Here is a 15,873-nt window from a genome sequence, read left to right as displayed (position 1 = left end):
ACAATGCAGGACTGGAGTCAAAAGGGGTAAGATCCCTAGCCATTTGACAGCTTGGCTAAGGACATGAGGAAGAGGGCTTGAATTTGGGGGTCTCACAACTGTTCCAGAGATGGTTTAGGATGCCAGGAGCCAACTCCTCCACAGCTGATGATCTAAAGTAACCAGGTAGGGAGTGAAGTCTGCAAGCTGTCCACCAGATCACAGGCCACTTCCCTACTCAGTGTTGACTTGCAAGATTAAGGTCTTCTGCCTTTTCAGCCTTCACCACTCTCCAGGATCCCGGGGAATCAGGGTACAACTCCACTAGCTCTGAGGTCTCCCAGGGTCAGTTACAGCTTGTCCCAACCACCATGGAGTCCATCTCAGAGAGAGAGAGAGAGCAAGCCACACTTCCTGCTTCCCCATTCCATTTGGAATTCTCCAGCCCTTCCTGTTAGGTCTCCTAAATAATAACTAAGTAATCCTCCTCACAACAACATTAAATGAAAAAGTTTTTGTACAAACAAAACCAATGCCACCAAAATTAGAAGGAAAGCAACAAATTAGGAAAAAATCTTTATAACAAAAAACTCTGACAAAGGTCTAATTACTCAAATATATAAGAAGCTAAATCAATTGTACAAAAAAATCAAGCCTTTCCCTAATTGATAAATGGGCAAGGGACATGAATAGGCAATTTTCAGATAAAGAAATCAAAACTATCAATAAGCACATGAAAAAGTGTTCTAAATCTCTTATAATTAGAGAAATGCAAATCAAAACAACTCTGAGGTACCACCTCACACCTAGCAGAGTGGCTAAAATGACAGCAAAAGAAAGTTATGAATGTTGGCGGGGATGTGGCAAAATTGGGACATTAATACACTGAAGATCAAGAAGACAACTTGAGATTGTACATGGCACACTACTGAAGTAAGATAGGAATAAGCTAGTTATGTTTAAATGATCCATTGGGGGAACTATTCTCCCAAAGGATCATGGGGAATTGTGTAATTAGAATCTGTTACCCTAAAAATGATTCCCAGCACCCCACTCTCCTTCTCACGTTATGTGCTGACATAGGCAGGATATAAATTCTATGTAGTTCCACCTCTCGCTCTCTTCTCTTCCTGTGGTGGCAGCTATGGACATGGGGTTTTAGAGCAGATAAAAAAAAAACCTTAGTCACATGGTTTTATTTTGTTATATAATTACTCTTTTATTTCTTTACTTCTAGTGATTATTAATAAACTTTATAAAATATACTTGGAGTATTGGACATTAATTTAAATCCTACAACACTGATCTAATTTTTCCATGGTTACATGATTAATGTCCTTGCTCTCTCTCCCCCCACTCTCCCACCCCCCCATGGCTGACACACATTTCCACTGGTTTCTTCATGTGTCATCGATCAAGACCTATTTCCCTATTATTGATAATTTTTCTAGCACGGTCATTAAGAGTCTACATCCCAAATCATGTCCGCATCAACCTATGTGTTCAAGCGGTTGTTTTTCTTCTATGTTTCCACTCCTGTAGTTCTTCCTCTAAATGTTAGTAGCATTCTTTTTCCATAAATCCCTCAGAATTGTCCTGGGTCATTGCATTGCTGCTAGTCCATTACATTTTATTTTACGACAGTGTATCAGTTTCTGTGTACAATGTTCTCCTGGCTCTGCTCCTTTCACTCTGCATCAGTTCTTGGAGGTCATTCCAAATACTGATCTAATTGACAGGTATCAACTTTCCTTGGTAGTGAGGATCCCTGCAAAAATCTGAAAATTCATTCTAAATACTTTGAATCTAAAATTGCAGAAGTTATAAGAAGTAAAAGTAGACTACCCTGGGGTTGTGTGATCCAACAAGGAAACTAAATTTCCGTTTACAGTCTCTATTATATTTTTATTTGTTGTTGGGCTTAATGTTAAATATCACTAAGGTATGATGTTACTTAGCTTATGATAATCAAAATAATACTTTAAAATGTTATTTTTATTTCAGCCTTATGTTTCATATTAAATTCAGAAAGTGAGTGAAGAAAATGTCAGTTAAAGTACTCTTAAAAAGCAAAATACTTCTGCACACTGGTGTTCATAAAAGTTTACCTGCCTTTTAAATTCTAATGAACTGAATTTAGAAGAAAGAAACAGAGAGGTTGCAGCAGTTTAATTTTGAATATACAGTTGTCCTTCGCTATAGTGCAGTTCACTTATCACAGTTTCATTCTCTCCTGGGTTTTTAAAAAATATATCTAATTCTGTATTGTAGAGTTTTCATTATATCACAGGATTTTGCAGATGAATACCATAAAGATCACAATGGAAATGCAGTATACTACTATTGCTTGCACAAGTTTGCCAACTTAAGATTGTACATGGCACACTATTGGCTAACAAAAGGTGACCAACTACAGCACTGTGTTCTTTATCCTGGGTGCTGACTGGCTCAGTGACTGTAGCATCAGTCTGTTTGCTCTCCCACTACTTCACAGATTTTCACCTATCTGGAACATAACTCCCACAATAGGTGAGGGAATCACTATATGATCTTATCATCTGTCTGGTTTTTGTAAACACTTACATGTTTCTTCTGATATATGCATTTGTTAGCAAATCATTTGTACTAATGGTGCTGCTCCTGGAGCTCTAAAAGACAATCACAATGCTCTTGTATTGTATTTGAGAACAAAGTATATGTCATATCAGCCAACACTCAATAAACCCTATGAGAACTTAAATGCGTTGTGTGGTATTTTGGGTTGTATTGAAAAGTATTTTAATAACCATATAGATATTTAGAGGTGTGTCTATTTTTAGACTCCTATGGGAATTTTAGAACATTTGTCTAACTGTACAAGGCAGGTAGAGAGACAATAAGCACTTACTCAGTACCAACTAAATACCAGGCACTGTGTTAAGTGTCTTATAGATATTAGATCATTTAGTCTTTACACAACCCTAAGAGGTAGGTGCTACTAATTTTACAGCTGAGGAAAGAAACCAAGGCACCAGAGATCAAGTGCCCTTGAACGGGGATTCATAGTTGGTAATTATTTGAGGTTGTATTTGAACTCAGGCCTTCCTAATGCCAGGCCCAGAATTTTATCCATTGCCCCATGTAGCTGCCTTTAAATCAACAGAAAAAATAAGGCATAAAAAGAGAAAGATTAATATATTATTTACATGAGTTATATATTGCATTACTTTACCTGATCTGTCCTCGAACCAGAGGTCTGTTCTTGGTTCTGTTCATATTTGAATCAAATGGAACCTCAAAGAACTGCATTGAAGAATAAAATGACAGAAGAGATAAAAAAAAGTATTAAAATTATTTCTATAAGAATGATTACCTTTTGTGATAATTAGATTAAATCTACCCTACCCATCTTTAGATTTAATCACCAAAGGTGAAAACATCTCCACTTAACTCACAAGTTGGGTGGTCTGTGACCCACGTGTGCTACAAATCGGAATTTACTGACTGCCTCCTGGGCAGTCCTAAGAAAAGTATCTATTGTGATTGGACACATAAAACAAGAGAAAGGCACAGGAAGTGACGCAAAAGGAGCCCTTTTAAAGAGAGTTCAGTGAGCTCAGCCTCTTCTTCTGGTTCATGAACAGGACCTGAAGGAGCTCTTCTGGCTTGTGAACAAGACCTGAAGGAGCTCTTCTGGTTCGCAACCGGGACTTGAAGGAGCTCTGGACCTTGGTGAGATTGTTCTTAAATCTTTCCTTTGGAATTTCACATGGTGAGTGTAAAGACTGAATCTTCCTGAACTTCTCCTAAGGAACTTCCTTTTTAATAAAGACTCTGGGCTGAAGCTTTTGCCTTGTTCACCTCCGAGGTCCTTTGGGCCTCTGACTTTGATCCCAAGGCCGGATTTCCCTCGGCTAAGGGTTAATTAGATCTACCTGGATTGAACTAGGGGATCAGAGCAAATTACCTAGTGTGTTAGATTATTTATCCTATCTTATCCTCTCTCATTTCCTTATTTCTTCTTCCTCTCCTCATTTGTAAATAAACTTCCATAAAAGTCATTTTGACTTGAGGTTATTCTTTAATTGGGGATTGATAATTATTCAATTCCCTGGCAACCAACCTTTTAATATTAACCCAATCAAACCCCCTTTTTACCCCTTACACTTTCTAGTTACTTTATTCTGATTATGATAGACTTTCAAAAGTCACTTTTACTGAAATCCTACTCTGATGCTTCATTGTGCCATAAAAGTAATCATTTGTGGCAAATTCAAGCTCCAAACATTTTGATAGAGGACTGATGACAGATTTATATTTCTGTCATTTAAAGACCAAACTATGTAGGGGTCCCATCACCAGACTAGCTATAGGGCAATGAAATTTTTGGCTGTAGCAACTCTCAAAGATTATCTGCTATTAAAAGAAATGTGGAGATTGGTATAGTAGAGTGAGTGTTTTAACTACTGGTATCTGAGATTACATTAAGAGAAATGTGGTTCCCAAGAATTGAGAGGTCATTATGTCAATGTGCTCTGCCCCTGTCAGATTGTATCTGAGTATTATGTTCAGTTTGGGGTGCCAATTTGGGCCATCACAATTTAAGAAGGGCACTGGATAAGCTGGAGAATATCAAGAAGACAGAAACCAGTATGGTGAAATGCCTTGCATCCATGACATATTGGAATCAGCTGAAGGCACAGGAGATAATTTGAAAAGGAGGACCTGTGGTGGGGAGAGGACTGTCTTCAGGCATCTAAAAGGGCTGCCATATGTAAGAGTCAGACTTGCTTTTTTAGCCCCAGGAAGAACCAGAGGTTCTTCTGAAAGTTGCAAAGGAGAAAATTTAGACTTGATGTCAGGTAAAACTTTCTAACATTGTGTAAATGGAATTAGCTTACCCCCAATTCACTGTTTAGGCTTAAATTCTGAGAATACCCACAATTATGAAATTACAAGTTCCTGAAACATCGAAATATTGCATAATAAATTTCATTTGTTGAAATTTGATAGACAATAAAAATAACTGACGCTCTAAAAGCATTTTAACATCGGCAATGTGCTTTCTACATTTTATTTGAGCCTTATGACAAATGTTAGGTAGACACTACAGGTCCTATTATCCCTCTTTTACAGGTAAGGAAACTGAGGCTAAGTAACACTATTTTGCCCATGGCCACACACTTAGAAAATATTAGGGGTGAGAGTTGAATCTTGGCATTCCTGTGTTTATCTCCAGTACTCTGTAACACAAGATGCTAATAATTGGCATACCTTAAAAAGATGAATGATGAGGTCAGAAAGCAGATTGTGGAGGATTTAGAAAAGCAAAGCAATGGAAACAGAAGCTTCTAGTGGGGCTCTTTTGAATTAGGAAGGAGAAGAGTTGGAACTTAGAGGAAGTCTGGAAAACAAGGAGCTAAAGATTGAGAGAGAGAGCATTTTGGTAATTTGATCAGGTAATATCTGTATCTCATGAAGATAATTAAAAAGGGGAAAGGACTTACTTGTACAAAAATATTTATAGCAGCTCTTTTTGTAGTGGCAAAGAATTAGAAATTGAGGGGATATCCTTCAACTAGGGAATGGCGGTACAAACTGTGGTAAATGTTGGTATTGGAATACTATTGTGCTATAAGAAATAAGCAAGATGATTTCAGAAAATGCTAGAAATATCTGTAAGAACTAATGCAGAGCGAAATAAATAGAACCGGGAGAACATTGCACACAATAACAACAATATTAGACAATGATTATCTGTGAAAACTTGACTACTCTAAGCAACGCAACTCTGAGCTCTGGAGATTCTGAGCAGCAATTTTTTCTGAGTGGTCTTTGAACTGAGCCTGGTTCAAGGCACAGCTATCTCAAATCTTCTCTGAGTCTTTTTCCTCTAAACCCTTTGGAAAATTATTACAGCAAAAGCTTTTGAAGAGAGGAGTGACTTCATGATCAGTGTTAAACCTAACAAAAGAAAAGAAGATCTTTTTTCTATCTTTTAACCCAGATTTGGGCAAGGTCCAAGGCCAAGCTTTAGTCAGGGCAACCCTGACTGGATAACATTGAACTTATTATTTTGGAGACTTACTTTAAAGAAGATAAGGATATTATTTATAAACTAATAGAAATAGGGTTTTAGATAAGGAAATTTGGGTTTTTAGGTAGAAACAGGAAGTGGTAGCATAGCCTGGTTTTTCCAGGGGAAGGCAGACCTTGAGGTCTAGTTTGGGAGCAGGTGAAAGATTAGTACCCCTTGGTCTGTAGGGCTCCCTATTATTTATTACCTTCTTTAAATACTGTAAGTCTTAAAAAATTAGGAATAAGTTTTTTTTAATCTGTCTCTGTGTTATCCATTGTGCTGGCCTACAACCAAGGCCCACTACTGTTACCACTGGCCCTTGTATCTAAAGTATCTGATTAACAACAACAATCAGATACAGAGTTTAATATTATCTTTAAATTGCCAATCTTTTTTAATATAAACATTCTAAGGCAATAAAATATGGAATATAATAGTCTATGAAGAATTAAAATTATTATCATAAAGGGCAATGGAAAAGGACATGGTGTGAGTAAATCACAGCATACAATCAATGAAGAATTTTTAACAAAAGGGAATATGTCATCAAGGAACTATATTAGAGAATGTGAGTTAATCATACAAGAGAAAACGGATTGGTATCATAGGAAGTGCAAGAGATGATAAGTTGACACCCAGGGTCCTATAAACAGGTACCACCAAGATATAAGAAGAAAAGTAAAGTCTCTAGCATGTTACATGGATTTTTTATGGTGACTTTAGAAGAAGAGATGGACAAGTGATGCACAGAATGGGCAGAGATAGGTGGGCTGTCATCTACATTATTGGAGTGAAGTTCCATATTGATGAGGCCATGGATCTATTTTAGTGCTCTTGTAATGATGCTATGTGCTGTTGAATTATAATCTAAGAAGAATCAAAACTGAAGATAATTCAAAGGGCTGTAGTTTATTGCCAATAGTTATATTTATGGAAACAGGCATGAAAGATAAGAACGAAAAGAAGATGACTGAAAAAGCAGGTTATGCATAGAGGGTGAGGAATAAGCCCATGTATGTACTAAACTAATATTTAATGTCAAAAGATAACCAACACATTTCATGGAGCATTTGTGGAGAATTTATAGAACACAGTCTAGCCATAAAATGAGGTTTGAACATGAAGTACAGGAAAGAGTAACCACATCACAATGGGAAAAAGTAGTATTTAAAATAATTTTTTATTTCATAGAATAAGAGGATTTAAAGTTGGAAAGGACTACAAAGATCAAATCTCATTCATCTTTTTATTTTACAGATAAGAAAATATAATTAAGAAAGGTTAAGGAATAATGCCACTCAGCTAAGAGTCTGTATTTGAAAACAGATTCTCTGCCCTTTCTGTTATAACAATGCCTGCAATATTAGCAAAGAATTGTTAGTGTTTATAATTATAGTTGCCATTTTCTATACAATCATTCAATTCCTTAAAGTGTTATATAAATGTTATCTATTGAATTACATTCAATGACTGTGTTGAAAAGGATACAGTGAACATCCAAAGGCTCTATCTCCCATACAGAAAGTGTTCCAATATTATAGTAACTATGTGGCAATTGGAACTTTTTTAGTATAATACCAGTAGTAAATCCAGAAACATTCCTTTAATCATTAAACCACTGAAAATGAAAATTAATTAATTACTTAACATCATCTCCACTTATATAAATGCTTATACTACACAGTATATATTTTACACAGAAAGAACAAAAATAAATACTATTGAATAACATTGAATTTCAGTATTTCAATTCAGCATTTTTAATTGCTGAATACTTGTGGGAGAACATGACTTACTTCTTCATCAATGCAAAAATACTTAAGACATATATTACTTTTTGTTTTTTAATTCACCTTAATAAAATCTATACCGGGGGTTTATTTGTACATAATGTTAAATTAAATAATTTCAAAGTAAGAATAAACCTTAATGAGAATTTGTATGGTTATGGTAATCATTAAATATATTTAGATAAGAAAAAGACCAGTAGAGAATGGTATAAAATGTAAATTAACTTTGAGATCTGATCTTTTAGGTTGACAGATGTTTGAAAACTGCAAAATGGAAAACTATCTCAGACAACAGAGTATAAATGATATTAAGCTGAAGAGTTTCAAATGATACCATGTACACTGCAATAAATCTTCACAAAGGAATAGATATATGCAATCTGGAATTTTTATTGTTTTTGAAACTGCTGATGTTAAGTGGACTTAAAATTTAACTGTGTGATATTTTACTTTATTGCAATTAATAGCCCTTTCTAAAATACAACTCTAAAATCGTAAAGAAAAATAGTTGAAAATAATTTGTAACAACTTTCCTTACCTTCTTCCTGGGAACCAATAATAGCTTTGGTTCCCAGGCAGAAGAGCGGTAAAGGTTAGCAATAGGGGTTAAATGACTTGACCAAGGTCACATAGCTGGGAAGTGTCTGAGGCCAGATTTGAACTTAGGACCTCCCTTCTCTAGGCCTGGCTCTCAATCCATTGAGCCTCCTAGCTACCTCTTAAGTTGCTTTTTAAGAAAAAAAAAATTCTGTGGAGCCAAGATGGCAGAATAGAAGTACAGAAAGCTCAAACCTCTCTGAGATCCAATCAACCTTAAAATAACCCTTCAAAACAAATACCAGATTGACAGAAACAACAGGGAGATATGGTAAACTAATTTTCCTGTAGAAAACAACCTGGAAAGCAGGCAGAGAGCCTATCTCACTGGATTGAGGGGAGCACAACTTACAGCAAAGCTGTACCATTTAAGCACCAGCACAAACCAATAGCAAGCCCACCCCCAATCCCACTTACACTGCTTAAGGTTGTGAACCTAAAGCCAACACTGAGACCCTAAGACCCTGCCTAAGCTGACAACAGAACACCCAACCCATAATGATTCAAGCCCTTGCTCAAGCTTGCAATGAGGGCACAAGCCCTAGCACAGGGCAGTCCTCTGTGTACTTAGCTGAAACAAGCCTACCATGAAGTCGAAAGTCCTTGCCAAAGGCCAGGGTATGGCCCTAAGCCCCAGCATAAGGTAGCTCACAGTGCTCCAAGCCCTGCAAACCATCAGCAGTCCTGGGGGACACAGTGGGAGGTGGCTTTCACAGCTCCCAGCCCATAGGCAATCATAGCACCTGGGAAAAAGTGAAACTTAAAGAAACCCAAAACTAGAGATGAGGGTAAAAAGAGTGCCTGAGCTACCATGAAAACATAGCCCACAATGAAGGTAAAAATTAAAGTCAATAAAAAGGGTAGGGAAATGAGCAAACATTTAAAAAAAAAACCTACCTAAGCAAAGAAATTTATTATGGTGACAAAAAAAAAGTAAGACTGAAACTCAGAAAGGTGCAGTGAGAACAAAAAGAAAATGAAATACAGCATATTTTTCAATCTGTATTCAGACTCCATCAGTTCTTTCTCAAAGGGGAGATGGTATTTTGCAACATGAGTCTCTGGGATTGTCTTGGATCTGTAGTAGAGTGTAGTCAGATGTAGGGATTATAAAAGTGATCTAAGTGTGCAGTTCACATGGAATTCCTCCAGTTCTTTATTCCTTTCTGTACAATAATATTCCATCACCATCATATACCACAATTTATTGAGTCATTCTCCAATTGATGGACATCCCATTTTCCAGTTTTTTGCTACCACAAAGAGTGCAACTATAAATATTTTTGTACAGGTCTTTTTCCTTATTATGTCTTTGAGGTACAAATGCAGCAGTGATATGGCTGGGTCAAAGGTTAGGCAGTCCTTTAAAGCCTTTTGTACATAGTTTCAAATTACCCTCCAGAATGGTTGGACCAATTCTCAACTCCACCAGCAGGGTATTAGTGTCCCAATTTTGCCACATCCCCTCCAATATTTTTTTTTAAACACTTAACTTCTGTGTTTTGGCTCCTGGAGTGGTAAGGGTGGGCAATGGGAGTCAAGTGACTTGCCTAGGGTCACACAGCTGGGAAGTGTCTGAGGCTGGATTTGAACCTAGGACCTCCCATTTCTAGGCCTGGCTCTCAATCCACTGAGCTACCCAGCTGCCTCTCATCCCCTCCAATATTAATCACTTTCCTTTGCTGCCATATTGGCCAGCCTGCTAGATGTAAAGTGGTACCTCAGAGTTGTTTTAAATTTGCATTTCTCTAATAAGGAGGGATTTAAAACACTTTTTCATGTGCTTATTGGTAGTTTTGATTCTGCCTATTCATGTCCCTTGACCATTTGTCAATTGGGGAATGGTTTGATTTTTTATAAATTTGACTTGGTTCCTTATATATTTGAGAAATTAAACCTTTGTCAGAGAGTTTTGTTATAAAAATGTTCTCCCAGTTTGTTGCTTTCCTTTGAATTTTGGTTGCATTGGTTTTATTTGTACAAAAACTTTTTAATTTGATTTAATCAAAGTCATTCATTTTACATTTTGCAATATTCTCTATTTCTTGTTTGTTCTTAAATTCCTCCCTTTCCCAGAGATCTGACAGGTATGCTACTCTATGTTCACCTAGTTTATTTATGATTTCATTCTTTATATTTAAGTCATTTACTCATTTTGAATTACCTTGGTATAGGATGTAAGATGTTGATCTAAACCTAATTGAAATGAAGCCTTTCTTAGAGAAACCTGTTGTAAATTTTTTTTTCAGTTATGATTACTGTGTATTTACCTCCAATTTTCCCTGTTATTTCTCCTTTCTCTCCCTTCACCCCATACCTCTAGAGTCAAATGTGTTTTGCTTCTGACCACCATTTCACCCGATATGCCTTCCCTTCTATTAGACCCCCACTTATCCTTTCCCCTACTGCTTTCTCATAGATTTCTATACTCAACTGATTATGTATGTTCTTCCCTCATTGAACCAATTCTGATGAAAGGTTCATGTGCTTCTCTCTCCACCTCCCCCATTCTTTCCCTCCACTGTAAAAAGCTCTTTCAAGCCTCTTTTATGGGCAATCATTTACTCCATTTTAACTCTCCCTTAACCCTTCTCCCAGAGCATTTCTCTTTCTCACATCTTAATTTTGTGTTTTTAGGTATCATTCCATTATATTCAACTCTCTATGTATATTCCTTCTAACTGCCTTAATAAAGTTCTTAGTTATTACAAGTTTCATCTTCCCATATAGGAATATAAACAGCATAATCTTACTGAATCCCTTATGATTTATCTTTCCTGTTAATTTTTTTATATTTCTCTTAAATCTTGTATTTGAGAGTCACATTTTCTATTCAGGTCTGGTCTTTTCACCAGGAATGCTTCCAAAATCCTCTATTTCTCTGAATATCCATTTTTTTCTCTCTGAAGGATTAAATTCAGTTTTGCTGGGTAGGTGATTCTTGGTTGTAATCGTAACTCTGTGTCTTAAGGAATATCATATTCCAGGCCCTCTCATCTTTTAATGCAGAAGCTGCTAAATATTTTGTTGTTGTTCTGACTACGGCTCAACAATATTTGAATTGTTTCTTTTTTTGGCTGCTTATAATATTTTCTTCTAAACCTGGAAGCTTAGGAAGTTAGCTATAATATTCCTGGGAGTTTTCATTTTGGAATCTCTTCCAAGGAGGTTAATAATTCTTTCTATTTCTTTCCACTTCCATTTCTATTTTACTGAATACTGCTTTCAACTCTTTTTATATAACTTTCTTATATTACTCTCATTTCTTTTCCCAATTTTTCTTCTCTCTCTCCTATTTGATTTTCAAAATCCTTTTTGTGCTTTTCCAGGAATTCTTTTGGGGCCTGAGACCAATTCACATTTTTCTTTAAGGCTTTGGCTTGGGAAGTATGATTCATATCAAGTAGTGGAAGGTTTCAGAAAGAAGTCTTTAAATGATGTTTTATATAGCTATTGCTTTAAAAAAAAACACCCTTTATTGTCTGTCTTAGAATCAATATTGACTATTTGCAGAAGAGAGGTAAGAGCTAGGCTTAAGTGGTTAAGTGACTTTCCTAGGGTCACACATATCTGAGGCCAGATTTGAATGTAGGTCCTCCTATCTCTAGGTTTGGTGTTCTATCCACTGAGCCACCTAGCTACCTCTCAGTTATTGCTTTTAAAGAAATTATGTTTTAGGTTCTATTGAAGTAGGTCTATTTATTTTATATTTATATCATGAAGTACTTAATTTTCTATGTCTATTCATCTCTTATCTATAAGAAGAGAAATAGAAATAGAAAAATAGCAAAAAAATAGAAAACAGAAAAAAGGGGATCTTAATAGATAACTTAGTCCAATATCCCACCAAAAGCATTGTCATAAGTATTAGGGATATAAAAATTGAAGTAAAACATTCCCTATTCTTGAGGCTTTTAAAGTTTAATGTGAGAGATGTGCATAAATTATGTGGCTATGCTATGTTATATGTATAAAGCATATTATGTTTAAAATATAGCTTATATACATACTTGAGTACATATGCATGGAGATACATGTGTGTGCCAATATATATGACATATATATACCTATAAATATGCACATACATACATATAGGAATTGTATTACTATATTAATGCATATATTTATATATAACTTTATACATACACATATATTTATATAGATAATATATCCCCAAAAATGCAAGATAGTTTTTAAAGAAAGGACATTTGCTCCTGAGTGATGAGAAAATTTCATATTGAAGGGAACGAGGACTTTCAAGAGGTGAAGCTGAGGAGGCATTAAAGTAACTTTTAAAGAATTTGACAAAGGATACATTGTAACTTCTGTTTATTATTAAAAACTATTTTTGACTAAAATGGGATTTTATTCAGGACACAAGATATTTAGAAAATATCTTGACACACTATGCCAAGAACAGGATTATTAGCTATCAATAAGTCTAGTTCATAAAGACATTTTTACAGATTAATTTAATGTCTTATGACTATATATATGTATGTATATATATATATATATATGGATGGGAAATAACAGATCTAGATAAATTTCCACTGTGATAAAAGAAATCTCTAATTCAGCCAGAACCTGCTTCCTTTTGATAAAGGTTTAAATTCTTTTCTGATTATCATTCTCATAAATTTTGTCTTTTGATACTACACAACACTATTTAGAAGTGTTGCCACACTTGGCTAAAGGATGGTAACATTAAATAGAGATCCACATAACTTAAGTACTGTGAAAGGAAATTCTTTGGTTCTCTTTGTCTATGCTGAGTTTACACTTGTGAAAAGGGAATCCTTTATTCTCTTTGCCTAATTGGAATTAAAACTTTGGTTAACAATAACTGAAATACCCCAACTTAGTACCTCACCAGATTGTGAGGACAGGATTAACTCTCCTTGTCAACTTTTGAATTAATCAACAAAAGCAAATACACCCATACTTAACCCTAAAGTAAGGGAAACTCTTACTTCAGGAGTTTACACCTCCAAAAGGAAGACACTCCTACTTAACCTTAAGTAGGGGGAAGCCTGCAACCCACTTGCTAAACTGGGTAATAACTCAGAAACATGTGAATCCTAGGAGGAGAGTTAACACCTTTAGAGGTGACAAGTCAGTCCCACAGACACTGCCCCTGGGCAGGGCTATACAATTTGGAAACTGTGATTGGCCCCTGTGAAGAGGGGACAGGAAAAGGAAACCACCATAAAAGCCATGAAATCCTTGGGCTGAGGCAGTCTCGTGAAGTTGAGTCTTGTGGAGAGTATCTCCTGGAGATAGTTTTCAAGGGAACTTCACTAGAGACTTCGGTATGAATCATGGCTTCAACTTAAGAGTCTGACTCCTGGACTACTTTGTTGGGTGAGTGAAAAGGGCTGATTCTTTCCTAGTTTCCTAAGAGACTAGCTTCCATCTTGGAGGAGGCCTTGTAGTTATTCCCTATTGGCCCTCCTGGCTGAGGACTAGTATAGGTATTTTCTCTAACCTCTCTCACATTTCTCTACTTTATTGTTTCCCTTCTAATTTGGTAAATAAACTTCTGACTTGAGATATAATAACTTTGGCAACCATATTATTTCATATAGTTTAAGTCCAACCACTAAATTTAACCTTTAGAGTACCTAGTCTTAGGTTTAATATTAATGGTAAAGATATGATAGCTAAATCAATTATTATTTAAATATCAAACAAAGCGTGCAACAAACTTAGAAGGCTGAATTCTGATTCATAGTAACTTTGTTAGAGGAAAGAAAGTTAGAAATGAAAGTAAGACCATTTTTGGAATAGGAAATGAGACTGTATAACCAATTTTTCACCCATAGGTTCCAGGTCATTTAAAGTAGATAATGTAGGGTCTGATGTTTAGATCTAATTTATGGCAAACTTGTCCTCATTAGAATGATTTCACATATAGGTTTTTCTTATTTTCAATTAAAATAATCAAAAAAGGGTAATTTTTGTATTTCAAAGTTGAAAGGGTTTAGACATATAAAGCTTCCTGATTTAAAAGTGAATTCATTAGCAAGATCAGGCCTTTAAAGAACAGACTTGTTTTTGGTTTCAACAAAATCTAACATTGAATTTATAATACTATATGGTTACTAACAGTATATTTCTTGAGTGACAAGAAAGCATTTTCACAGCAACCTTAACACTTTCTTTTGAATTAAGTAAGTATGATATAAAACACCAAACACAAATCAAGAAAATGAGATTTAAAGTTAGGGTTTAAATGATTATGCCATTTCTACTATGATTGATTATATACTATATTCAAAAGAAAAGTCAAATTGATATCTTTCTCATACATATGATTATATATATTTATGACTATAAATTCAATCTCCTCCCTATTCTTTCACAAAACACCTCAATTTTTGCATCACTACTTCTAGCTATAACTGAGGAAAAAATGGTATAACCAAGAATAGATACTTACAGACCAAAAAAATGATAATGAACTAACCTGATTAATGGAGTTTGCTGCACAAGATGCAAGGCCTGTTCCAACAGAGGCAAGCAGGAAACATTGTAAATCAAAAGGTACTGGAGCCAGAACAAATCCAGCTGAAGCTGTACTCACAACTAGAGCTGCAACACAAAACAGAAGGCAGACCCTAGTTACATGACAGTTTCTAAAATGAACAAAAAGGTTGGGGGGTTGGGTTTATTCTGCCAAAAATATTTATTAAGCATTTATGCAGTGATCCTTAAAAGGAAGGCTGTCCTAAGTGGGCTACAAAACTTCTCCCCATTTTTTCCGGGTTAAGATGGCGGCAGAGTAAGAAGCAGCTCTAAACCTCTCCTGACTGAAACACACAAAACTCCTCAAGGGGACATAAAAACAAGTCCAGACGAACGGAGGAACCCCACAACAGGGCACAGCGTGGAAGGTACGTGGAATCGAGACATTTCCAAGCTAAAAAGGGCTCTCACTCAAGCGCGAGCTGAGCAACCGCCCCACCCCCACCCCCTCCACACTCACCTATAGCTCTGAACCCAGCTAAAAAGAAATAGAGCAAGTTTGGGGCACCCATCGAGTCATCAGCAGCTCCGGGACCTGTTCCTGAGAGCAGCAAGACTTAGGACCCCATTAAGTCAAGAACGCACGCGAAATCTGAGCGCGCGCGGGAGCGGACGCTGGGAGCAGAGCGCCGGCTGAGCAGAGGCGTGGGTGCCGGCTGAGCAGAGGCTTGGGTGCCGGCTGAGCAGAGGCGTGGGTGCCGGCTGAGCAGAGGCGTGAGGGGAGGCAAACACAACCAGGAACTAAAGCCTAAGTGGGGAACCAGTGCAGATGGGTATACGACTGTGGAAGTAGCTCCCTGAGACTTGTAAAGAAACCTCCTGCAGAGGTTCAAGCAAGGGAATCCACCAGGGGGCTTGACCTTGGAAAAAACTAGAACTCAGTCCTCAGGAGCCAATAGATCTCAGACAGACACTGAGAGC

At 36.5% G+C, this 15,873-nt stretch overlaps 1 protein-coding gene across 1 annotated transcript in view; it reads right to left on the bottom strand.

Annotated features, from left to right (window-relative positions):
- LOC123243821 (protoheme IX farnesyltransferase, mitochondrial) overlaps positions 1-15,873 on the bottom strand; it is a 116,997-nt gene that overhangs the window by 50,431 nt on the left and 50,693 nt on the right. Inside the window, exons 4-5 of the mRNA XM_044671929.1 lie at positions 14,894-15,018; positions 3,191-3,261 (exon numbers count right to left, since the gene is read on the bottom strand). Of these exons, the coding sequence (XP_044527864.1) occupies positions 3,191-3,261; positions 14,894-15,018 (196 nt within the window). The remainder of the gene's footprint in view (positions 1-3,190; positions 3,262-14,893; positions 15,019-15,873) is intronic.

The sequence above is a fragment of the Gracilinanus agilis genome, chromosome 4 (assembly GCF_016433145.1).
Source record: "Gracilinanus agilis isolate LMUSP501 chromosome 4, AgileGrace, whole genome shotgun sequence".
NCBI lineage: Eukaryota > Metazoa > Chordata > Mammalia > Didelphimorphia > Didelphidae > Gracilinanus > Gracilinanus agilis.
The sequence above is the reverse complement of the archived record's forward strand: the minus strand, read 5'-3'. Positions and strand labels throughout refer to the sequence as shown.